The 25,118-nt window shown below is 43.2% G+C and overlaps 2 protein-coding genes across 2 annotated transcripts in view; one reads left to right on the top strand and one right to left on the bottom strand.

Annotated features, from left to right (window-relative positions):
• Window positions 1-25,118, bottom strand: part of CIT (citron rho-interacting serine/threonine kinase) — a 141,098-nt gene that overhangs the window by 77,820 nt on the left and 38,160 nt on the right. The window contains exon 6 of the mRNA XM_054219220.1: window positions 3,671-3,823. The gene's annotated coding sequence lies outside the window, so the exon portion shown is untranslated. The remainder of the gene's footprint in view (window positions 1-3,670; window positions 3,824-25,118) is intronic.
• BICDL1 (BICD family like cargo adaptor 1) overlaps window positions 14,243-25,118 on the top strand; it is a 48,497-nt gene continuing 37,621 nt past the window's right edge. The window contains exons 1-2 of the mRNA XM_054219221.1: window positions 14,243-14,599; window positions 19,682-19,897. Of these exons, the coding sequence (XP_054075196.1) occupies window positions 14,258-14,599; window positions 19,682-19,897 (558 nt within the window). The 5' untranslated portion in view covers window positions 14,243-14,257. The remainder of the gene's footprint in view (window positions 14,600-19,681; window positions 19,898-25,118) is intronic.

Genomic DNA, 25,118 nt, shown 5'->3' with positions numbered 1-25,118 from the left:
CTTGGCTTCTTTATATAAGTGAACCTGAAAGAAATTCTATCTTGTTTCTTTTGAAGATTTATTCCCAAAAATCCAGTAAACAATAATCTGTGCACTACAGCCTTATAGGCACGGTGGCGAGAATGAATAGGGTATCAAAGAACAACAGCAGCACTTTGTTCAGAGTATAAATAAAAGCATCAGAAGAGGCAATGACAATTTTAATCTAGAAGAACTCTTCCAGGTAAGACTAAAAGAAATTTAGTTATGATTGCCTGTCTATTTTTTAATTTGGAATCACGATTTTGGTACTTTACAGACTTAAGATGTACTTGCTCTGAGTGGGTGTGTTCATTCCTGTCTTGAAGAACTCACAGCAATGACAGCCTACATGTTACTTTATTTAATTCTTCTGGAATTAGTTCTATACTGTTTGCTTGGAGGCCAAGTAATATTTTACAGTGACTGTTGTGGGATTCTGATTTTTAAACAGCTTTTCCATGTTAAGAATTGTGATGAATAAGTGATTAAGACATAACACTGACAAACAGTGAAGTAACTTAATGTTCATATAGGGATTGAATGACAATTTCTGGCTGCTCTGGAGGTTCCTGCATGGTCAAATCGCTGTTTTGGAGCACTGTTCACCATTCCTGATGGGCTATTGGCCTGGCTCACATTGTTTTCTTACACTTTTAAATTTCCTTTGCTACCTGGAAGGAAAAGGCTACAAAACTAGTATATTCTTCCTCAAACAGAAAAAAAAAGGACGGTGGGAGATTGTTGCAATGATGAAATGTTCATGGTCTGCCAAGGAATTGCATTTAGCCATTTTAAGCCAAAGGCTGGATACTAAAACACCAGTCTTGAAAGAGGAACGGAAACTCCATGCAAAAGAGTTTCTGTGGAATAAACATTTCCTGCAAACAAAAAACCAGGCTTAAGACTACTTTTCTTTTTTTGTGTGTTTTTAAAGTACTACTGACAGACTTAAAGTTTTTAAACTTACTTTTTAATAAAAGGTGGGTTTATACTACTGTTTCAAATTTCTCTATAATTGAATAAATTACATAAGTACTAAGGTAGAATATTTTCTACTTTCTGCTCTTCCCATCACTCAGCTATCCAGTTTTCCTAAGAGTAATGAGTCTTGTGCATTGATTCTCTGAAATTTTGAAATGGATCAGATGCAACATTTATTAATTGTGCCGGTGGATGGCAACAGCTAATAGCAATTACTTTCTTGGAAACAAAGGGAGAGGTGCAGACTTGTTGGGGAGTAGTACATATTACAATTCTTAAACCTTTTAAACATGAAGCAGAAAGCAGTCAGCTTTTCATATAAAACAATTATCAGAAAAAGCCTAATAGCCAACCTCAAAATGACAAAAGAACCCAAAAAATCTATGCTAAGTAATTGTTATTTGCTAACAACCTTTCTAAAGCAGAACACCAGCTACCACTTAAAATTCTCCAGGAGACAGCAGTAAAAGCAGCGGAGGGTGCTGGGTTAAGCATCAACTCAATCCACCATGAACAGATATTAGGAAATAAAGATGTTCCATTTTAGAATACAGGATGCTGGAATAAAAGAGTATTTGCAGACAGGCTGCATAGTTTGTTGCACCTCTGTCCTCTCTGTATTCTCCTCGGTTTCATTCTGATGCCTTCCAGCAACCCAACATCAAAAGATGATCTATCATCTAGTTCCTATGAATAAGAACAGCTATTTCTCTCTTGAAAAGGGCTCTTTAAATCATACTGGTTTTCTGTTTTGCCAAGCTGGGATTCTTCAGCATCAAACTGAGCCAGAGGCACAGACAGGCAATGCTGGCACTGGTGTTCAACAGCTGTGGAGAGTCTGCTAAAGGATGGCTGGTCTACAGCCAGTCTTCTCACCTTATTTGTAGCCTCTTGGGGCAAAAATGCCCTCTAGACATTCAAAAAGGTCCAATAAACAGGCCGATACAAGGTATTTATAAATGATGAAGGTGCAGGAACGAGCCTGTCTCACCACCCTGTCGTTAACTGCCCAGCTGTGGTAGGAGCAGGAGGACACACAGCATGAATCAGGAGTACCAACACATTCAGAAAATGGCAACAGATAAATAACATTTTTCTTTTCATCCCTACCGAGTCTTTTGTAAGGGGCTATTTCTGCCCAAGCTGCATATAAATTTTATGTTGTTAGTAGATTGATGCTGTCTCGCTTCATCTGCACAGTGCTTCATGCCAAAACCACGAAACTGCAGGACTTCAGTCGTAAAGAAAAAAATAATCAATAAGCCTGGGCAGCTTGTGACGCTTAGTGACAGATTTTCAGTGCCTGTATGGCTATATTTTAATTTAGACAAAAATAGTTAACACCGCACTTGCATGCAAAAAGAAGTCATCTGCTTCTTATCTAATGTGTAATTCAATAATTCCTATAATTGATCTTCATTGACAGTTTATGCAAGCTCACTCACCCACACTGCACATATTGTGCTTCCTGACATAATTCCCAACATAGACTATGATATTTCAACAGAGGAAGCTCGTTAAAACAGGTCAAACAAAATAGAGAATCAGAATCTGCTGCAAGTCCTTGCAGCTGTCTGTCTCTTTACCCTCTCCTTCCCTTCTCTCCCCCCCAGCCCCCCCCTGAAAAAGGCTCCCAACTATTGGTATTTTTATAATGGGCTAAAAATACAAAAAGCAGTTTTGTTAAATGTTGATAGGCTTCAGAAGAAAAATACATCATAATTTTTTCCCTAATGCTGGACTATTACTGTTGATGAGACATAACTGCCAGTCTTTATTGTTTCCGTGTGGTTTGATTTTCCCTGGAAGTGCCATATATATTCTAATGATCTGCTGAATTAAAAGAATTCTAAATCGGTTCCCAATTGATGAGACGCTATTTCAGAGATAGGCAAATAAAGGACATTTTCTCTCATAGACAAAGCAACACAAAAATTATGGAGGTGATAATGGGTCTTCAGGTGTCTGAAAGAGTGATACGTAATTTCAGAGAAATATTAACAATAGATGCATTTCCCATTTACAATAATTGTAAATAAAGAGGAACATAATGTTTCTGTTTTATAAACACAATCACTTGCCTTGCCAGCATTCTCTAACTATTTCAAATTACTCTTATTCTCCAGAGAAATGAGATATAGGAAGAGTTTAACAGACTAATAGATACAATTAATGGTACCAGAAAGCCAGACAAAGTTAAATAGAAGCATGATAAAATACTAAACAGAAAAGGCTGTAAGATCATTTCCAGAGCATATGCTAGCACAGGGGAACTCCTAGTTTAATTTTCTAAAAATACAAAGAAAACTCCAGCTTTTTAAACAAAGCATTATTTGAAGCTCAGAGTGAGGCACTTTTCCAAAGATGTAGATTCCTTCATTACAGGTTCTCTTTCCAACTGTAAGGCCTAATTCTATAGCAGTTGAGCAAATGATTCCCATAAAGAACCTCCTTTACCCAAAAGCCTTTCCCCCCATCAGCTGGGAGTAGGCTTTTAGGCTAACTATCAACTGTGCTGCTGAATGATTTTCCAATTTCTGATGGCTATAGCAGTTCAGGTTAGTTATGCTACACCTTATTGAGCTAGTAAGTCATCCAGAGAAAAAGGAAAGCAACCAAGGGTGACACACGTGCAGATGCAATAAAAATCACAGTAGCCCGCTCTTACCATTCACGCCCACAGCAAGTTCCTAGGGAGGCTTCGGCACAGGAGAGGGATGTTGGTGTGCTCTGAAGAGTAAGACAATATTTCATGAGCTCTGCAGACGTATCATTTTATGTAGGAGCATCTTCTTTTTCCTACAGAGTAACTTCTGAAACACTAAACAAACAAAAACACTTGAAGGACAAACCCATAAATATTTCAGTTATTTGTATATGGGTTACTCTTTTAGAGGTAAAAAATGGAGTAAAACTGACACGGCATGTATCTTACCTGTCACTGACGCCGAATAGCACAAAACTGACCCAGGGAGCAGTAAAGATTACTACCTCTGGGCCAGACTGTGTGTCACAGGCAAGCCATATAGCCTTTTCTGGGAGGATATTCTATAATGCTTTGGAAGGCCCTTTTGGCCTTTGCTGAAATTTCTTCACTTAAATGTAAATTTGGGGAAGCAATATTCATCTATCTATGCAATATCTTTGAATCAAAACAGTGAGGGAAAATATAAAAATAAATTAAATTCTTCACATAAGGCTACATCTGATGCTAACCTAAGCGAGTTATTAAAATAGGCAAAAATTCTATCAATCTAATCTGTTATTTTAATAGTAAAGTGTTTCTCAGAGAAACCAGATAGCCAAATATGTGGAAGATAATGCAAGCCCACAGCACTGAAATAATGCACGTAAGAAGACTTTTGATGACTCTTCTCTTCCTGCCCAACGAGGCTGATTTCATAGGATTCAAAAGATCTTGTCAGGCAAAGGTCTGAAAGCTTTATAAAACAACCTGATCTCCAAGAGAGAGGAGAATCACACTCCAAAGCACAACAGGTATGAAAGGGCAATCAGCCAAACCGAGCTCTGCTGGAGAGCCTGGATTGCTGTGGAGTTTTATCATAGCCTCTGTATCTAAGATGAAAGGCCGTCAAGTAAGCAAAATATGCACACGATCTCTATATTCCTTTACAACAGCATGTCAAAGTATTCATCAATCTCAATGAATAATATTTGGCTTCATATTTGTCACTTCTCTCATTCGTCACGTTGCAGGTCACGCTGCTTTCATACACCCCATGGGAGAAGTTGACTGTGAACCCAGTCCGAGGCTGCACTAAATGTTCATAAATGTCATTTCCGATGAGACTGAGCTTGCCTAGCCTCGGCAGGCGTGCAATGCTATAAAGCAAAATTTAAAATGGGAAACAAGAATAGAAGATACTTTATTAAGGTAATGTTCATATCTAAATTTCACCCCCATATAGATCATGCGTGGGTGAATATTAGATTTAAGCAGTTAACTGAATGCTGAATATGTTAGTGACAAATATGGTCTATGCACTTCCTAAAATGTCTTAGAAGTATGCAAAGCAACAATATGGGAAAGGCAAGACAGAAAGACAAAGGAAACTTTTAATCTTAAGGTTTATTTTTAGGTCATACATTGAATGAAGGTTTGGCTTCTCCATAGAACACCCACACCCAGGTAGCAGAGGAAAGATTCTGATGAATGTGATACGCAGAGTATCACAACTTTCTCCATGGTTGTTTTTTTCATTTAATGTAGTTAGTTAATTAGATCTCCTCTGATCAATCATTGAATTACCGCTTCAAAAGGCATGAAGATATGATAAGAGTGCTTCGCAGCAGTTAAACACTTTGATTTTTCTGTCCTAACATATTTACAACTAGTGTGAACTAGGTCCTCCCAGCAGGAATAAAGAAATACTTTTTCTTTTTTAGATTACAAGCACAATTTATCTTACAATTTAAAAACTGACCAGTAAAATTACTGTAATATGGATTCATTCTCTCCCCTTCTCCTTTCTGGTATCTAACACTAATCCCTTTCCTGTTTTCTATGTTTGTTATGTTTTGATCTCAAGCTCTTTGGAGCTGTGACCTTCTCTCTTGTTCTATTCAGCTCTCTTACTACCACTACCGTTATACATCTGTGACGTCAGCTGTGTTATAGCATCTCCTGCCTTCATCCTTGGGAGTCTGTCTCAAAAAACAAAGAAGTGTAGTCATTACAGGAAGATACTACCAGGATCTCTTTTGGTTCCCTCTTGCAATTTGGGCCTTGAAGAGAAATTGTGATCTAAGGGTTAATACTCTAAGTCATTACTTCAACATGAGGTTTGTGTATGACCTGGCATTGGGGACTGTTGGCTCGTTACTGCCTTGGCTTCTCTTCATCCCTCTGTGAAAGAGGAACAGTCATTACAGGACAGTGTTACCCCAAGAGTTGCCTCATTATAGGTTCTATGAAGAGCTTTGGACTCCTTGGAAAGAAGACAGTACGGGAAGACATAGGATGTAGTTTTTGGAAAAGTCTGGTTTTGCTGCCTCTCCAAAAGCAGATGACATTGCATGTGTAATATTCAGGGATCTTTGCATAGTGCTGTGCAGAGGAGTTCTTATGCTAGCAGTAAAGCAGACACATAAAAAAAGCTTTCAAAGTTGTGCTTCTGTTAGTGAAGCAAGTGCCCAAACGGGGAGAAAAGATGCATTATTTTTTTGAGCAGTATAAATAATGGAAAAAAATTTACTTTTTAATCCTATAGAAGGACATTTGCCAGATGAAAGAGAGTGGAACTGTAGTATAGGAAGTTCTGCCATTGCCTTTCCAGCATGATAGTGCAGTCTGCAGGTAATTAAACAACAGAAACCAATACCCATAATTCAACAGTACGTCTTAGCTATTATTTGGCAATTCTTTTTCTCTTGAAAACTCTTATTCATAAATATGAGTTTAAAATGGAAATTACTCATAACAAGTTTTATTTCATTGTGAGTTGTTCTCATACAGCAATATGCAACCACATTTGTAAAAATAACAAATCTCTTTTACAGCCATCCGAAGCTGACCTGCACTCTTATGAAGTCTGCTATTTTGAATTTGAATATGCTACCTGTTACGTGGGCAGCAGGCCCCAGAGAGATGATACACCAGTCTGGCAACTCTCCATTCTGTGTAGCGGAAAGGTGCTGACAAACCAAAGGGGATTTAGAAACCAGCAACTAGAATGAGAAGACACATGAGTTTCATTTTTCTGGAGAGATTAAGACCTGTGTTTTTTTATAGCAAGGTTGATTACAACCCCCAAATTAAAGCCCTCTACTCACACAGGGAAACAAATTAACATCTGGAGGCTCTCTTCCTAGTACTTGCAGTGTTCCCTGTGGCCAGGCCAGCAGAGGAAAGACAGATTTCCAGGTGCCCTCCAGAGTCAAGAGAAGGAGAGCTTCCTGCTGTAGGCCACCCTGCAGAGCCACTTTCCCTGGGACCCAGGGAAGCTGATGTCCCTGTGTGGCCCCTGTCCTGTAGTATTCACAGACACTACTTTACTTCCTGAAAGCTGTTTTGGGAGGAATGGGCATTTTGAATAGAAGCCGCTTGGACTCCTCAGACTTAAATATTAAGAAGTTTTGTTACTTCTTTCATTCCTTTTTTAGTGTTGTTTTCTTTCTGAACACCTGCTTCAACCCAGAGGACTTTGTTTCTCATGAGCTAGTATTTAGTAAACACCACAAAGCAATTTAGTTTAGTCAATATTAAGAAGCAATAGCTGGCTTTTCCAGCTTGAACTGATATGGGCGAGGTGGAAAACAAGAATGTTTCCAAGCACGATCCTGTTACCAGAACACACACTGATACTCATCTCACCCTGCCTGCCCCCTGCCTGGCCTCTGCATCTGGATGCCAAAAACATCAGGCATTTAACTTCAGGCTTAAGATGAACATGTAAAAGGTAACAACGCTCTTTTTTGGACCTGCACTGTTTAAAAGAAACAGAAGTACAGAAACCACAGTTTGAAAGCATGAAAAAGGAGAAGGATGCCGGGGGAACAGCACTGACTAACTCATGCTAATGCAGGGTCCCTCAACCATGGAGAATGAGCTTCAGCTAACCAGGAGCAACTTAATTACTTCTGTTCAATGGTTTTCCACCTACATGTTTATCGTAGTTCGTGCTCTTGAAAAGTGCTGAAGAAACAGCACTGGGGATGAAAGGCTGCTCCTCTCTTAGGTAATGCATGCTGCAAAAACTCTTTCTGAAAGCTTCTGTGCTGCACGTACTCAGGATGCCTCCATCCGGGCAGGACTGTCTGGCTTCTAATGATGTGACAGTTCAGGCCCTGTGATTTTTTTCCAGCGCTTGGGATTAGTAAACATGGGGACGGCCTTTGCACCAGTTGAAAGGGTAGGGTTTTTTGGACAAAATACCCCAAACCAAAAATCCCTCAAGGCTGCCCATTCCTTTATCTTAAGGCAAGAAACCAGCAGTAGATGGGAAGGAAACTCTGTTACACACACAGCCTCTCTGAAATGTTTAAATGATTGAACAGGAGCAAGAGGTTCTTGTATCAGATTATCAATCTCCTGCAGTGTCCAGTCCCCCATAAATCTTGTTCACAAAGACAAAAGGACACATCCTTCCTGCCACAGCCACATGCAGCACTGACCACAGCACAGCCAAGGCAAGGTTTTTGGAGCTCATGAGCCCTGCAGATGGAACACAGAAATGTTCTCCAAATCCAGCAAGGTTAGCACACAGGTCACCTACATACAGGCAGGAACAAGCTTACCATCTCTTGTGCATATCCACCGGTCACACATTCTCTAATGAGGGACAACAACTGACCAGATCCTGCACGGATGCAAAGGTGCTGGTATTTGCACCAAATAGTTAATAGGCCCTAAGAATTAGTAATTACACAAATAAATATATAGCTAATTAAGACACTTATCCTTTACTTTTTACTTTCAAACTTCTTGTTCCCAGGAAGTGAATCAGGCGTCTCTTCAGATAATTTATAGAATATCAGTTTCCATAACAACATAATTGCTCAACGAAGCAAAAATACCTGGAAGAGTTGCCATTATCATGAAATAATTGACCACAACAGTGAGTGAAGGAGGCTGCATTAAAACCAAGATTGCTTCATGTCAACATGTACAATTACAATCCAATAATGCTAGATCAAAGACCATCGTTCCTAACGAGTCATTACAAATCACAGCATATCCATAATAAGCAGAGCAAGATGATAGTGAACAAATATTTCTCCCCACAACAAAGCACAAAGTCATGTCTAATCATTTAATGGTTGCCGAACTCCAGGGCCAACACCATGACAGGTAATTTTAGGACCTAATGGTTTGCTACAAAGAAATAAAGCAAGAACATCTCACTCAGTTTGTGTCATCATATGAGCAAAGGCACAGGCTACTTTTTCTTTTTTAATAGGAGTTTTTGTTCCACAAAAACTTGTCAAACATTGTCATGTAAGATTCAAGAGGGAGTCACACCCACTGTTGAAAACACCTACTTCATCAAAAAAACCCAGCCCTAGTCTACATGTAGATCTACATCTACCCATGGATCCATTACATCTTTACTCCTTCTGTGGACTGCAGAAGTAGCAAGCCCAGGGCCATGTTTGCGTCGAAGTGCTCAGACCTAACACCTCTCAAGTGGGCGTGCAGTGCCCCATCCCAGGTCTGCTCTGGACCCTGGTGTGCTCACCATGTCCCCAGGATATTTTTTATTTCTTTGCAGCTTCTCCAGCTGAGAAAGCTTGAAGCAATAAGAAGTGGTGGTGCAGCTGCTCTAAGTAGCATATGTCTGTAACACGATGCTGACGGCGTGTGATGGCAAATCCCTGCAGCTGGCGCAAGAGTTTCTGAGAATGGGAGCTGTCCTGGGATAAGTGTTGGAAGATTGTCCCGGTAAGAGGGAGACAGCTTGGACTCTGTCTGTGTCCAGAGTCTACCTGGAGCACGGTAAGTCGAGAAGGAGCCCTAGGTAAGTCGAGAAGGAGGCCCGAAAAGTAGCATTTACGTCATATGGCTGGTCAGGGCCAGGTGTGAAAAAAAGTCAAATTGCCAGTGTGATACCCCAAACAAATCAATCTGGCCTGAAATATTGGCCATGCAATTCCACTTGCTCCAGAGTAGTTCTGCTTGTTCCCAGCAGTGTCAACTTTGTTCTGGAGAGACTGTTACGGCATGCTTCCAAACTTTGCACCTCAAAGTGACTAAAAGCTGTGGTACAAAGTATTTACGTCTCTAACTCATAGATTTCTCAGCACAATACTCATATGTGCCATATGACATGTCAAAACTATTACTCTATTCTTTTCCCTTTGCGTCCCTTGTTCCTTGCACACAGGCAGTAGGGTGAGCATAGTATGGTGTTGGCTCCGTCCTTAGGCAGTCCTGAATCACCCAGGACATGCTTTATGCCCTTAGCAGTTAAGGGATTTTTCCCCTGACTTTGATGTTATGAGTCACTTTGGTGGATGAGTGCTTTTTCTGCTCTAACTGACGTAATATTGATAACTCTGGGAAACAACAAACTTGCTGGGAACTCTGTGGGGATCGTGAGCCTTGGGAAGCATCAGGATGGTCTTTTATTTTACTACATGTTGCTTGGCTAACACTCCTAACAGCTTTCTTTTCCCTTCTGTTTAACCAGAAATTTCTGTTCTCTTCTCCCTTACCAACCTCTGCAAATACACTTTCCCATCTTGTATATCCTCTACCAAGCACCAGGGAAAACCTGGGCCAACGCATACCGGCTAGCTTTGGACATTACAGAAGCAAAGCAAAAAAAAAGGTCAGACATGAGTCTTATCTCTGGCTTTGCAGTTCTGGCCTGCTTCGAAAGCAAGGCACGTATTTTCTTTAATTATTCATTTGGTTAACTGCAAACTCTGAGCAAACTCTCTTAGGCTGCCTGCACCTCTTGCTGCCCATCTTGCAGCAGCAGAAGGCTCTGGTGCACTGAAACACCTCAGCACGGAAGTACACAAACAACCAGAATAACCAAAACATTTGTCAGAAATAAAGCACAGTAAAGCAAAGAGAAAGAAAAGCAATTAATCATTCAAAAAGATGAGAGAGAGCGCGCGAGCGAGCATGGCAAAAAAAACCTGATAGCTTGTGCCACCTCCCCTGGAAGACTGTCAGCCCACTGTCAGGAAGATTAAGGATGCTGATGGGAATTCCTCTCTCACCACAGTCAGCTTTAAAAGCACAGGACAATAATCTGCTTTTATAGGTCTGGTTGTGGCAACACATCTTTTTCTCCCCTTACTCTAAATAAAAAAGGATGATCCCTGGCAGTGCTTGTTTTCTGAGTGCTGTCCTCATAGCTGAGGTGAAAGTATTGATTGAAGCACTTGGACATTTATTGGATTTGTGGCTTTCTGATGTGTGAAAAATGTTTTGTCCTGCTTAACTCATACAGTTGTACATACTCTAATATTTCTTGGTGTAACCACCAAAGGTCCAGACCCTCTGCCACACTTCCTTTGTAAAGGACCAACTGGTGAAATCTCTGGAAGGCAGAAGACTAATTTCAAAGCATCAGTTTTAACGATATACTTGATATTGGGATTGAAGAGCCTGCAAAGCTTAGAGTTCACCTCTCCTTGACCCTCTGGGGAGGACAATATACATTGCCATATCCATATCTTAAGCTGGATTGCCTGTTTCAATACCTCGCTCCTTTAGGAACCTGTTTAGTAGAGTGAATTGCACTGGCAGATTGCCCTGAATGGCTCCTTGAGTGAAGTTCTCCAACCATCCCCACGGCTTATTTACTGAATCGGGTAATTGTGGGATGAGGAAAAACAAGAAGGGGAAATTACTTAGCAACAACATCAGTGCTGTCCTTTTTCCTCATACAGGACAGAACTTTTTGGTTGCTTTTCTTGTACAGCCCTGCAAGTTTTTCACTAGAGCAAGAGAAGAATGATTGCTCTTCTTACAGGCAACCTTACACTACTCTCTAATTCCAATGCTTTATTTTCACCCTAGTTTCCTAATACCACAGAGAAGGCCTTCATATGTCCTGGATAAGGTGACATTTTTGTTTTATGGGATGACATCACTTTCATCAGTCACTTGCTCTCAGTTCTCTGTGTGCTTGAATCAGTCAGGCCTTTTTGCATTTTCAGAAAAGGTCATCCCTGTGGTGACTTCCATGCTGAAAGATAATTTGCACTGTACAGACAGGAACCTTCCACACTGCGAGAGCATCAGCTCCTGAAATGCTTGATCTAAATCTCCACAAGATCTACCCACTATTTGCAGTTCTTAGTACCTGAGTAGTGAAGCTTTGCATCAGGCTTGAGCAGTGCAATTGAACAGAAAAAAATCCAACTCGTTTTTTATTCATTCCCCTTAACTCATTCTCCTTTTTTCTAGGCTGAGGTTCTCCAAAGGACATAACCAAGCCTAACTACTGGAGAAGAGCAGAAATGGGAGTCGAGTGTCCACCTATGGACAGCAACTGTCCCAGCTCTCAACTGAAATACATTTTAGGATCCTAATGGATAATGCCACCATATAACTCTAAAAAAACTGTACTGTTGTATTCTTAACAGTTTTTCATAGATATTTGATTAGGATAACACATACATGATAAAATACCGGTAAAGTAACATACAAAGGAGTTTTAAAAAAGAGTAACCTAATATGTTTCTAAAAAGTCAAATCAATAATTAAATTCACAGGACAATGGATTTGTTTTTTGAAGTGGAAGTTAATTACAGGCCATGCTGTGAACAAAGCTTTAATCCAAGGTTACTCCGGATAACACTGTTATGTTTTGCAGTCAATAGGCCCCAAATGAGCATTAAGCTTGTATAGATGCCTGACTGAGATGGTGGCATATCTACAATACATAGCACTGATTTATATATGCTTTTTCTCTCCATCCAGGCAATAGCTTTTTTCCCCTCCCTATCCTAACAGCTGCAGCAATGGGTTTTGTTTCAGGCTTTGTTTGGGGGATTAAAGCCATCTCAGTATAATCTCTTTTTGTTTTATACACTGAAAGAAGCATTAGAGATGAAAATTAATGCCACAATGGATTTCATTAATCACACCAGAAGGCTTGGTTTGCTGTAGTAGGCACTTCCAGCAGAAGGTGCTCACAATCAGTTTAATTATTAAACGCCCTCCTCTGTTTAAATAGCGATGATCAAATCTGTGAAAGCATGGTTCCTGCGTCGGGGCAGGGGGATTCTTTTAAAAGGGCCAATACTGTGCAAATCATCTCGCCTTATGGCGAGTCCCACTTTCCAGCAATGTAAGCATCAGTTGATTGCAAGGACAAAAGGTCTAGCAAAATCAGTGCCTGGGGGAATTGCTATGAGATAAAGAAGGCGTCACCTCTGGGTCACCAGCGCAAAAGAAATCACAGTCATAACAGCCAACAGTTACCGTCGGGGGGCGGATGCTGGCAGGCAGCATGGCAAGAGGTACCAAGTCTGTGCCTGGTCTGTGGAGAGCAGGTGCTCACGTTACAAAAAGCACCGCTAGCATTAACTGACACTGCCAGGAAAAGGGCCAAGTATTGACCAGTCCAGCTAGCTGTGCTCTTGGGGCATATGCCCCACAAAAGGCTAAGTCCCAGTGGCAGATGGCCAGAGGGAAGTTTGCATTTCCACAACTCATGCTCTAACTGTTACGAATAATCAACAGCTCTCCAGGGCCCTGGGTCTGACGCGAGGCAGCAGCCAGCCCTGCGAGAAGACTGCATCAGCCATCAACTGTCCCAGCCAAAAACATCCTTGGACTGATGTGTTGGGGCAGTTGCATACACATGAACATGGTGTAAGTGAATCTGCTGCAGGAGGAAGGAAAGCAAGCCTCATGGAAGACGGATCTAAAGAGAAAAGCTGTAAAATTAATCTTTTTTTCTGCAGAATCTGGGAGTCAAAAGCACAGGTTTCCTTAAAAATACTTTTGTTCAATCACTATTAAAGCCTCGCTTGAAATGAAAGCATAATCAGAAATTAAGAAAATGCAGCCTTAGTAAACGTGACAATATACAGTTTTACCCCACCTTACTCTGCCTCAGCCTCCCTCCCATGCCAAGAAGGAAAGCGATGCCTGTATCTAAAGGGAAAGAAAACAAAACTGAAAAACCAACTGGTCCTGCCCACAACAGAGTCTTCTCCCAGAGAGAAAAGTGCTATAAGCAGAATTGACTACAATTCCCAACGTTCACTGAGGCTGCTTTTAAGACAAATTTTATCCGGGAACATCCTAAACAATCTGAAATTGAAAGCAAGCCCCGGTGGTTGTTGGAAGCTGTAGTCAGGTCTCCAGGGGTGAACTACTGAGTAGAAAGATCCTGAGAGCTGCTATCCTAACCAAAAGAGCCCCGCTAACGATCTGGAGGAGCAGGCAGCGAGCAGTGCTGTCCCCCTGCGGGGGTGCCACGCTCCCTCCTTAGGCTTTTCAGGACATCCCGCTGTTTTGGGGGGATTGTTTGCCTGGGCCTGCAGGAGAAACAGTGAGACACGATGACAGCCGGCGGTTCCAGCAGGATCCGCGCACAGTTGAGAAGCACAAACCCCCCCACACACAAACACGCAGCGTCCCCCCGCCCTGCGCCCCGAGCGCCCCTGTCCCTACGCCGATGCGCGCGGTGCGCGGGCGCTGCCGTCGGCGGGGCCCGGCGCCGGGGGGCGGGGGCCGGGGGCGGCGGCGCTCCCCGCCCAGCAGCCGCAGCCGCGGGCCGGGCGCGGGGGGCGCAGCGGAGCGGCGGCGGCGGCGCGCAGGGCCATGTCGGCGCCGTGCCTGCGCCTGCCCGCCGCCGGGTCAGCACCGGCGGAGGCGGACAGCGCCGGCGGCATGGAGCCGCCCGCCGCCGCCGCCGGGGCCGCCGCGGCCGCCGCCCTGGAGCTGGCCCTGGAGGAGGAGCTGGCGCTGCTGGCCGCCGCCGGGGAGCCGCCGGAGCCGCCGCCCGCCGCCGCCGCCCGCGACCCCGAGCTGCTCTCGCTGATCCGGCAGAAGGAGAAGGACCTGGTGCTGGCGGCGCGGCTGGGCAAGGCGCTGCTGGAGCGCAACCAGGACATGAGCCGCCAGTACGAGAGGATGCACAAGGAGCTGACCGACAAGCTGGAGGTGAGGCCCCGCCGCCCCCCTCCCTCCCCCGGCCCGCGGCGCTCCGCAAGGGCCTCCGCTTCAGGGCCGCGGCCGCCGGGAGCCCCGCGGTCTCTCCCCACAGAAAGCGGCCCCTTCCCCGACAAATCCCGGGGGCGGCAGGCAGGTACAGGCCCTGCCAGGCAGCCCACGGAACTCCCTGTGACCGTGATGGGGACGAAAGCGCTTAAGAAATCCGTCTTAGGCCTGGGGGAGGCAAATCTGCTGTTCTTCCCCCGCCCCGGCTGCCAGCGGGTGTATCGGCCTGGGGACGGGCTGCAGCGCCTTGCTTCAGGAGATTCCTGTGGGTACTGGTTTGCCCCAGGACCCGGGTACTGCCTAGGTGAGGAGATGTGCGCTGTGCTCCGCTCACCTCATCACGGAAATGCCTCCGAAGTTAAATTTATACAGCAGGTACTGAGCTACAGAGCATATGTAACCCTTGTGCTTAAGCTGTTGCAGCTAAGGCATTAGGCATGGCGGGAGATAAGCCCTAATGATACCTCTCTGTTAGCTGCTTGCTCTGAAAAATACCTACAGGTATCCAGAGAGAGCTGTTTGCCAGGAACTCAGTGGATTGAGCTGTTTATTGATTTTTAAGGATGAAATAGAGCCATTACAAAGAAAAAGAATGTTCAGGCAGGTTTTTTTGGAACAACTCTTTTGCACAACTATGTAAGAGAGCCACTGTTAACCCCACTCTTTTTCTCAGAGATAGTCTTGAAATTTTAATTCTCCCAGCAAGTAATACTGCTTAGAAGGCCGAGTAAAGCTTCTCTCACCTTTCTGGAGAGAGTTTGAACAGTGCTGGATTAACATTCAAATTTCAAGTCACAGCCCTAGACCAGTTCTTTCTGTACAGTCCTGCATACTCCTGTGTTCCATCCTCACGGAATTACACCTCTGAAGTTCAAGACAATTACTGAAATTACTGTATGGCCTTTGTTCTCCTCTCTGTTATTAAACTTAGCATTTTACCCTAGCTGATCCCTTCCTCTTTGCAGGGCAATCTCTCTGTGTTTACTATTCTGATAGAAACAATAATGAAGGTGACATTTGCTCAAATTGTTGTTTAGTGGCACTATTTATCAGATTAGAATTTCCCAGAGTATTGAAATTTGCCAGAGAGAATGTTTTCAGGTTGATCTTTAAGCAAGAACAGACGTATTTGGCATTGTGCTGACGTGGTTTTCCTGATGAGTTAGAGCAGAACCTTTTCTACTGTTAACGGAAAAACACACAAAAGTTTAGGTACTCACTGAGCTGCCTTTTAGGGAGTTCAGGAGTCTCAAATACCACTTGCTGTTTGCAAAATGGAAAGACGAAAAGGAGAGGGGGGAAAACTATGACTTTGTAGTACTTTAAATAACATTCCTCAAAATGTTTACCTCTGCTCTTACAGGCCCATTCAGAAGGTGAACGAAGGGATAATAAACACAGCCAATTGTTTACATGTTTTCATCCCACTACTATCGCTCTAACTTTCGAGTTGAATAATGGAGTCCTGCTTTTCAGGCTACGCACCTGATAGGAGTTAGTGTTATCTACTTAAGGGTCAAATTTTTTTCTGCTGGGTTTGGTGCATCTAAGACAGTGCTACTTCACACACACACAAAAAAAAAAAATCAAACTTGAACATTAATCTTCTACAACACAAGGCTGGTAATCCTAGCCTCTGCAGATTAAATGTTGGCCTCCTGTTGCCACTGAAGTGAACAAAATTTCACAATAAGCTTTTCAATTTCAGAGGAGCAGGGAGGAAGGACCCACATCTGTTACCTCCTTCCCTATGCTGAGAACTTTCTGAGGATAGCCAGAAGCAGTCTTAGATGAGATCCTTGGTGACAATTGCACCTGATAACAGTGATGTTTAAGTAGCATTTAGGAGGATAGATTTTCTCGCAGTTAACACTTCAAAGTTGGTTACAAGAGCTCAGTGAAGCCTCTTCATTTCCCAACAGCCAATATGATGACCTGCTCCTCTAGTGCTTTGCCTCAACACTGAATATGTTCTAGTTTTGTGTGTTTGTTACCAAAGTGCAGTATCCCTACCATACGCCTACTCTGGCAACTCTTTCACTTCACAGCCGTAACTCAAATTCATTTCTGATCATGGAATTGAAATCCTGTAATAAATTCTGATTTGTGATCCTAGTCAGTTTTATCCTCTGTAAGGGATTGAAACAGCTAATACCTCTGTTCCTCTGACACAAAGAAGCTTGCCCTGTCCAAGAATTTTACAGTATGGACCCCTTTTGTCATCTGGGAAACTCCCCCTCTCTTTAAACTCCTCATCTCTTTAAATGAGGACCAGCCCAGCTCGGTTAACTTCAAGAGAAGCTGCTTTCGGAAGAAAATGTCTTTTAGAAAGCAGTTCTGTGTAAAAATCAGTGAGCAGCTGGTGGATGGAGAGACACTTGGAAATCAAGAAGCTCCCCTACTGAGGACAGTAGTTTGCCCTGTCATCACCACATGCAAAAAAAACCCTATCCAGATCTGCAGCCATGCAGGTGCTGGAGTGAGGGCACGCGAGGGGAGACGGCTGCTGGGAGAGGAAGAGGCAGAGGGAATCAGTCAGCATGTTCCATCTAGTTTATCCCCTCCATATTTGCAACAGCCTCTCTGTGCCCCACTGCCCTGTTCTTGTTTCTCCACCACAAGAGAATAAACTTTATATTCTTCGCCTCCCCTTTAACTCACACCTTTGTGATGGCCATTTTTTGGAGCTATATGTGGATTTTGTTTTGCAGTCAAGGACTAAAGTGGTTTTTAAATGATTGACAAGGCTTACCTGTGGCTTCTAAATCACATTTGAGTATGTCTGGAGAACTTCAGCTGCAGTGCTGCTCCTTAGCAGGCTGAAGTTTCATATTCCATTTAGAGAAGGCCCTGGATCTTTCTAAACGTTGCCTAGCAGTGAAGGAGACAGAGCTATAAAAGACAGCATTTTCAGCATGCCGCTAAAAGTGAAATTGTGGCCACACTTAGGCTACAAAAAAGATTTCATTGCAACGGTTGTCATGGGCCTGGTGCTGGGATTTCATGCCCACCTATTGCATTAAAAATAATTATTATAATACTAGCGCTCTCATTTGCAAGGGGTGGTCACTCTTTTAGTGTCTGAAACACAGGAAAATACTTTTGCTTTGGGCTAGTGTTTTTAATCAACCTTCTCTCACATTTGAGGGTTTCCCAGAAAGTCCTAAATTTGCAGAAAGATTTGGAAAAACACAAGCCGGGTGCTGCTACACTGCTCTGGAGGGAGCATAGGAAAGAATTTGAAGATAAGATCAAGAAAGAGAAAACATGGTATCTTCTCCAGAGCAAGAGGTGGAAGATTAGTGATAACGCAGGCCAGAGGGCTGCTGGAGGAGTGGAGAGCTCTAACGTTCAGACCTGCTCAGGAAGGTGGCAGAGACCCTGCAAGGGAGGCTGTGTGTCATCAGCAGTAGGCACCCAGGGGAAACAGCCACCTCACAGCCTGTGTTTCTAACAGGCAATAAAAAGCCACTTCACATAAATGCAGTGCAATTTTCTTTTCCTCCTAGCAGGTATATTTTCCCCTCCTATCATAAGTGCCATGAGGATTGCTCACTGGGGGATGATACCCTGGGAAAAACAGGCGAGTACTGCCAGTGCTGGGCCCCATGGGTTCCTGTTCTTTGCTAAGACACATTCCTAAAAGGCTGGTGTATGCAGTAGAGAGTAGCAGCAGGTTATTCTGGGGGACAGAAGACAACCAACAAGGAGAGGGCTCTTGCTCTTCAGGTTTCCCTCCTAATCTTGGAACATCTGGAGAAGAGAAGGCTCCAGGTAGACCTTATAGCAGTCTTCCAGTACCTAAAGGGGCCCTACAGGAAAGATGAGGAGACTCTGTATCAGGAAGTGTAATGATAGGATGAGGGGTAACAGTTTTAAACTGAAAGAGGGGAGATTTAAATTAGATATTAGGAAAAAATTCTTTACTGTCAGGGTGGTGAGACACTGGAACAGGCTGCCCAGGGAAGCTGTGGCTGCCCTATCCCTGGAGGTGTTCAAGGTCAGGTTGGACAGGGCTTTGAGCAACCTGGTCCAGTGGAAGGTGTCCCTGCCCGTGGCAGGGACTGGGTGATCTTTAAGGTTCCTTTAAGGTTCCTTCCAACTTTAACCATTCTGTGATTCTATGCCCATGTCCCTAATCTGTGACTGTTCTGCAAGTATGTGCACGGTTTCGGTCACCAGGGGAAATTCAAGCTCAGAGATTCTTTCAAACGGGCACAACATAAATCTGTTTTGACCTGATTTGCAGCTCTGTTTCAGTCAAGCCCTCATTTAACTGAGGCTGTAAAACATGCACAAGTTCCAGCAGATCCATGCTGTCCCTCGTTTTCCAGCCAGTCCAGAGCAGAGTCTCCAGAACTGGCAGTGGTTTCTCAAAAACCCACAACCCAGAACACGCATATACATAATGTCTACAGAAACTACTTCATTGTACCATTGCCATTCCAGAGCAGACTGCATCAAACAATAGAGTTACCGTGCACTATCAAACTACCAGACAACTAATTAGGTCAGGAATAGAAGGAGAAAATGGATAGATGATTCAACTGTTGTTCGTAAAACCCATATGACAAGAAAGATGCCTCATCTAGATTCCTCATCAGCAGTAAGGATACAGTTTGTGTAGTTTTGACTATAAAGGCAATTTTTAAAAGAATTATGCCACTGCCTACTGAAATATTGCTTTGGTATTAAGCTACGCTCTGCCAAATCAATTGGCCTGCCTGACCTATATATTCTGCCTATTGACATGCAGCCTGCTTTACTCTTTTGGCAGTTGTTTCAATAAAAATTCAATGTGCTGATCTCCAAAGGCCAAGGACGGGCCAATTGCTGGAAATGGAAAGCCAGTTTAGTGCCAGTGACCTGCCCTGACATGGGATTGCCACCTTCATGGCATTGTCACGCTCTAATACCATTCTCTTTCCTGACTAAAAGATTTCAGCCCTAAGCATAGAGAAGTAAAAAGCAGCAGCATTCACTTTTTCCCTCCCTTCCTAACCTCTTCTCCCCCCTGTTATTTAGCACCTAGAACAAGAGAAACACGAACTAAGGAGGCGATTTGAGAACAAAGAAGGAGAATGGGAAGGAAGGGTGTCTGAACTGGAAAGCGACGTGAAGCAGCTGCAGGACGAGCTGGAGAGGCAGCAGGTTCACCTGCGCGAAGCTGACCGTGAGAAGACGCGGGCTGTGCAGGAACTCTCCGAACAGAACCAAAGACTCCTGGACCAGCTCAGCAGGGTGAGTCACTGTGGCACAGTGAGGGCAGGCACCCAGTTGCCTTGGTCATGGGAAAGGCTCACAGCTCTGCTATAAACTGCCTTTCAGGCAAATGAGCAGGAAAGCTTCCTCTAAGGAAAAAAAAAAAAATGGTTCTGCATCTGGTCAGATTACATGAGTGTCCCTATAAAACACGCAGCCTGTTTTACTGAATTTTACACCTTTAAGGAGTGATGCATTTCATTGGCAAAACCGTTGTGTTTCTGGATTGAGTGGTCATTTTACTGCATAATGTCTCTCTCAACTGTTTTTGTACCTAAAACTGATTTAGAAAATCTGTTTCTAATTTACAAATATGGTGAACAAATGTAGCACACAAGAAAAAGGCTGATCTGTGACAGTGAGGTGAAAGGCTTTTTGCTGGCCTCCCTTTTTTGACATACATTGGCTATAGTGTTATAGAATTGATCATAGCATGTCATTCTAAGATGGTGTGTCCCTGCAGATAACTTTGCCATGGCCAGATGTGTGAGAGCCTACTGAAATTCCTTGGAATGGCATGTTTCAGCAAAGAGCTTAACTTGCCTCTGAATGAAAGAAGATTTATAGTGAGGCCGCTACAAATCAGCCTAATTGACTGAATACTTCCAGCATGGGTTTCTTTCTGACAGCAGAAGACTTAACAGTTTCTGCCTCCTCCACCAGAAGTTAACCTGTCTTCTAGAATTAAGAACCTTGTTTCTTTCCCCACTGGACAGTTAGTACAAACCATAATTTTAATGCTTAAGAACACAGTTACTCCAGCAGATTAAAGCATTTTCTTCTCACCAGTTGCTTATCTCCAGAATAGCACAGAACAAAAGCACACGCCACAGACTCATGCTGAAGAGGCCCACTTAATGTTGTAAGAGCACATTTCAGACTAGATTCTGTCAGAGGTGCGCCTCTGGGGCTGACACAGGGACTGCCCAAGGAAAGGTCAAAACCTGGATCACAACACTAGGACTGGAAGACTCTGAAATGTACAGGTTTCTTCACTCGATCTGGGTATGCAGTTTTCCTGTGCCTCTGGAGGTTAGAGGAGCAGGTCTTGGGTGTAACACTCTGTACTGGCACTTGAGGAAATCATTCCTCATTCTGCTATAGATTTCCTTGTCAAGTACTAAAAGAGCCACTTAGTCTGTGGATTTGTTTTTTTAACTGGCTTTAAAAAAACCCAACCAATCAAACAAACAAAACCAAACAAAAACCCCCAACTTCCTTAACTCAGGAACACTGCTAAGTTTATCTGTGTTTTTAAAGCGGTATCTCCCAAGTGTAGCAGGTGAGCTAGTGAAGATCTTTCACCTTTTCTCCAGAGAGCATATTTCACATACAACATGGATAAGAGATTCCACCCAAACCCTTGCAGAGTTCCTGTGTTATGTCAGTTTTCTTATCCAGGGCTAAGAACTTGGCTCGCATCAGACTCAGTGACCCTCAGTGATTTTCTGTGTATGTATGATTTCAATCACTGTCTGGGAAATCTAAGATTTGTTATGGTCCCAGCATAAGCACAAACTAAAAGATAGGAGGGGAAAACCAGACAGCTTGCTTCAGGCTTTAAATCACATGGGATTATCCTCATGTGACACTTGTGCTACAGGAGCCTCTCACAGCCCAGATGCTCAGAGAGCTGCTCAGCTAATCCTTGTGCAAAGGAACCACCAAGTTAGGTCTACCAGTATGCAATGTCCCTTAACTTCCTATTACTGCCAGAAATAGTCTTCATCCACCCAGTTCAGAACTGCCACATCCTGGGAAACAGTTGAGTCTTGGTGCTGCTCTTGCTTCTCCATCCCAACCCTGCTCCCAGCTTGGAAAAGAGGACTGTTGTTTCCCAACACAATGAGGCAAAACTGATAGAGACAACTTACACTTGCCAAGGCACAATTCAGTGCTCATTGAGTTTGTCACCTGGCCAAAACTTGCTAGTAACTCAAACATAGCAATGGATATAGCAAGGGTGTAAACAGTCTTTCTAGAGTCATGAGAATCTGGACAAATTGAAACCAAGTTGGGAATGGTCTGTTGTCATTCACCCAGGGCTTTGGTTGAGGCTTTTTAAAATCTTAGCATTTGATTACTGGGTGCTTATATTCCGTGTTTGCTGCTGCTTAGTGCAATTGCCATCTTATTTGTCTGGTCTCTTGTCCTGAAGAGGTTATGCATGTAATCCTTGAGGGCAGCAGCAGTGCATAAAAAGTGCACCCACATATTTCTGGCTCCTGTTACTACTTAGGCTTTCAATAAATAAAAAGGACAAATACAGCTGCATGGATGTGCTTGCCTAAAGCTGTATTGCCATAGGCTGGAGTCTTGCTAGGGATCACTGGGAGAGGAAAAACCGTTCAGAGAAGTGCTATTACAGTTTCTGTGAACTTTGAGGTGTTATACGTATCCTCCTTGCATTCTTGGTTCTGCATTTTGCGTCACAGTGGATTGTTTGGGAGGAGAGGGTTATGAGATGTCTGGGATAAGGGAATGAAAGCTTTATTCAGAGCCTCAACTCTGCCCCGTCCTACACTGTATACCCTGCTAGAGGCTTCACTCGCAGGACAGGAAGAAAGGTTCCTCTCTGGTACAAGTAATTCTACATTAGTAGGTACTAGCTCTTTAAATCTGAATTTCTACAGTTTTTAGCAATTAACACCTCATGGCCCAGTTTCACAACACTCGAGCATCTCTCTCCTGGGGAAGGTATTCCCTTGGCACTAGGCTCTCTATGTCAAATGACAGTCTCAGCCTCACAAACTACCAGCCCACATGGTCCTGCTTGCTCCTTCCAGGGTCTCTGGGCTTCAGTCCCTTTTACCTCAAAGCAGAGCAGCATCCTTCATCCTACTCCTCCTCCTTCCTGCTGCTGTGATATTTTTCCACCAACTAATTAAGCCTTAAGACATTTTTTTAACCCTGCCTTCCCCAGAGATGAAAGGCCAAGCCAAGAACATACTTTTTTCATCTAAACGTGGCACAAATGCTAACCAACCAAGCACACAGTCCCACACACCCACAGAAGAACAGCAGAGGGACCTGGAAAGCTCTGTCTTGCAATTAAAGCATGGGACTGAAAAAATCCATCCTCAATTCTGGCAGACTGATAAGGAAAACTCAAGGATAGGGATTTTATATCTGTTCCCGTCTCTAAAAATGGGGATAACTGTATTGCCTCAGAGTTGCCAAGAGGCTAAATAAGGTCTGTAAAATTATTTGAGGTCTTCAGACAAGATGATGATATAGGAGAACTTTACATATCTAATAATAGCAAGTAGGCTATAAGGAACTTTTGACTCCTCTTGAAATACAGCCTTTGGTGTGGTTCTCTGCTTTTAGCAGAACAGAGATACTGCCCAGGGTTATAACAGTGTTAAACCACGGTGAAATTAGGTGGGCTGGACTGGGAGCTCATAGTGAAAGACATGATTCAGATTCCAAAGATCAAGTGTAAGGTCTCCACAGTAACCTTATTTTTTATTTGCTAAGTGATGATTAAAATCCCTTCTGCATGTTGATTTGATTTCCCTCCCCCTGTCTCAGCAGAGCAAAGCATGTAGTACCTCTCAGTAGTGTGTCCACACCAAGCTAAATGCCAATTTTACCTGGGAGAACTGCAGAGCACATTGCAAGCAGTATGCCAAGGTACATATCGCTCACCATAAATGCTCAAAGATAACATATAGGAGTCAAAGTACAGTTTTGCCGAGAAAGTCGTAGCTTGGGAATTATTACGTGTTCTGTTTCCAGCTCCTTCAGTTTCTCCCATCTGTTTCAGTTCCCCATTTGGAGAAAAAAAAAAAAAAGAAAGAAAAAAAAGTCCTATGCTTTCTGTCTTTTTAAGTTATAAAATCTGGGAGGAGCGGGTATAGGGAAAGGTCTCCTCTTACATGTACCCAGAGCACCTAACACAGCAAGAATCCTGTCCTCACCTTTGGGTTTCTAAGAGCTACTAATGCGAATAATAACAAGCAGCCCTTTTTCTATAATGAGGCAACATATTACTACTTTGTCAGGAAGTGAATGAAAAAAAAAGACTTTCACACTGTTTCTAAGTGGCTTCACCAGATGGCTTTCCCACACATTTCCTGCTACCAAGCTCTGGGCTCCGGTAGCTATTTGCTGCATGTAGCTGGGCGAGGATGTATCCTTCCCATTTCAGTTGGGCTTCTTTTATGGTACATAGAGCATAAGGAAGTAATTTCACAATGTCAAGCTCAGGTAGTTTTTGCAATGAAAATCTGTTTTCAGTGGCAGGAAGAAGCGTGTCATCTTGCACTGCTGAAATAGCTCTTTGTGTTTAGAGAGAAGCGTTTGGCGGCCGTGGCGGCCCTCAATCACCAAGTTCTTATATTCGCTCAGCATCTAGTGCCAACATACTGCTACAAAGAATGAGGTGTTTCAGTCAATCCCTCCTGGTACAGAAAGAAAATGATCAGCCAGCCCACAAGTCTCAAAAGGAGGTTTTATTTGCTAGCCACAAAACCTTCCTTTCAGTATTATTTCAATTGAAGGAGTTTTGTTTCTAACTTTGTGCTGTAACATGCAGCATAGCTTCAGAGAACTAGCAGGCACTGCCTGGCTTTGATTTGAGAGAAACATGGTTTTATTCAGGAATGAGCTGACCATATTATATTTGCCTTTCCAAATCACTTTTACTTTAAATACATCCTTTTGTGGCCAACAACATACTTAGAAGAGAGGTAGCTCTGTTGTCAATTACCGATTTGAAGAGCTTTTTCTGAATGGTTGTTTGTTGGGTCTATCAGCATAGGAACGATGTTGGTTTTAAGAAAGTCAGACTAATAATTGAAAAAAGTTATTAGAACAAGTGCGCTGGACAAGATGCACTGGTTTTGCCATGCCAGAGATCCGTAGCCATTGCATACACTATGAGCTAGTTTATCTTTAATTCCTTATTTTTTCTGTACAGATGATTAACACAAGCTTCCTTATGTTTCTTGTTTATTAAGTTGTCTCCCATAGCCCAGCAGGGTCTATTGGGAATCTCCATGCTTAGCACAGAGGCAAGTAAGTCAGGCTGAATTTAAGTACTGCTTCAGGGGTTTTATTTTAAACAGAAGAGGATTCTGAGTGGACCTAGGCTCAAGAAGAGTTGGTTTGACTAGCCCCACATCTCAAGATGCATATCAGTCGCTATACTGCATTTTCATTAAAAGTCTCTAGTTTTTGCTGTGGCTTAAAGTGT

This window comes from Rissa tridactyla, chromosome 13 (assembly GCF_028500815.1).
Source record: "Rissa tridactyla isolate bRisTri1 chromosome 13, bRisTri1.patW.cur.20221130, whole genome shotgun sequence".
NCBI lineage: Eukaryota > Metazoa > Chordata > Aves > Charadriiformes > Laridae > Rissa > Rissa tridactyla.
Note: the sequence above shows the minus strand (reverse complement) of the source record. Positions and strands in the feature narration are given on the sequence as shown.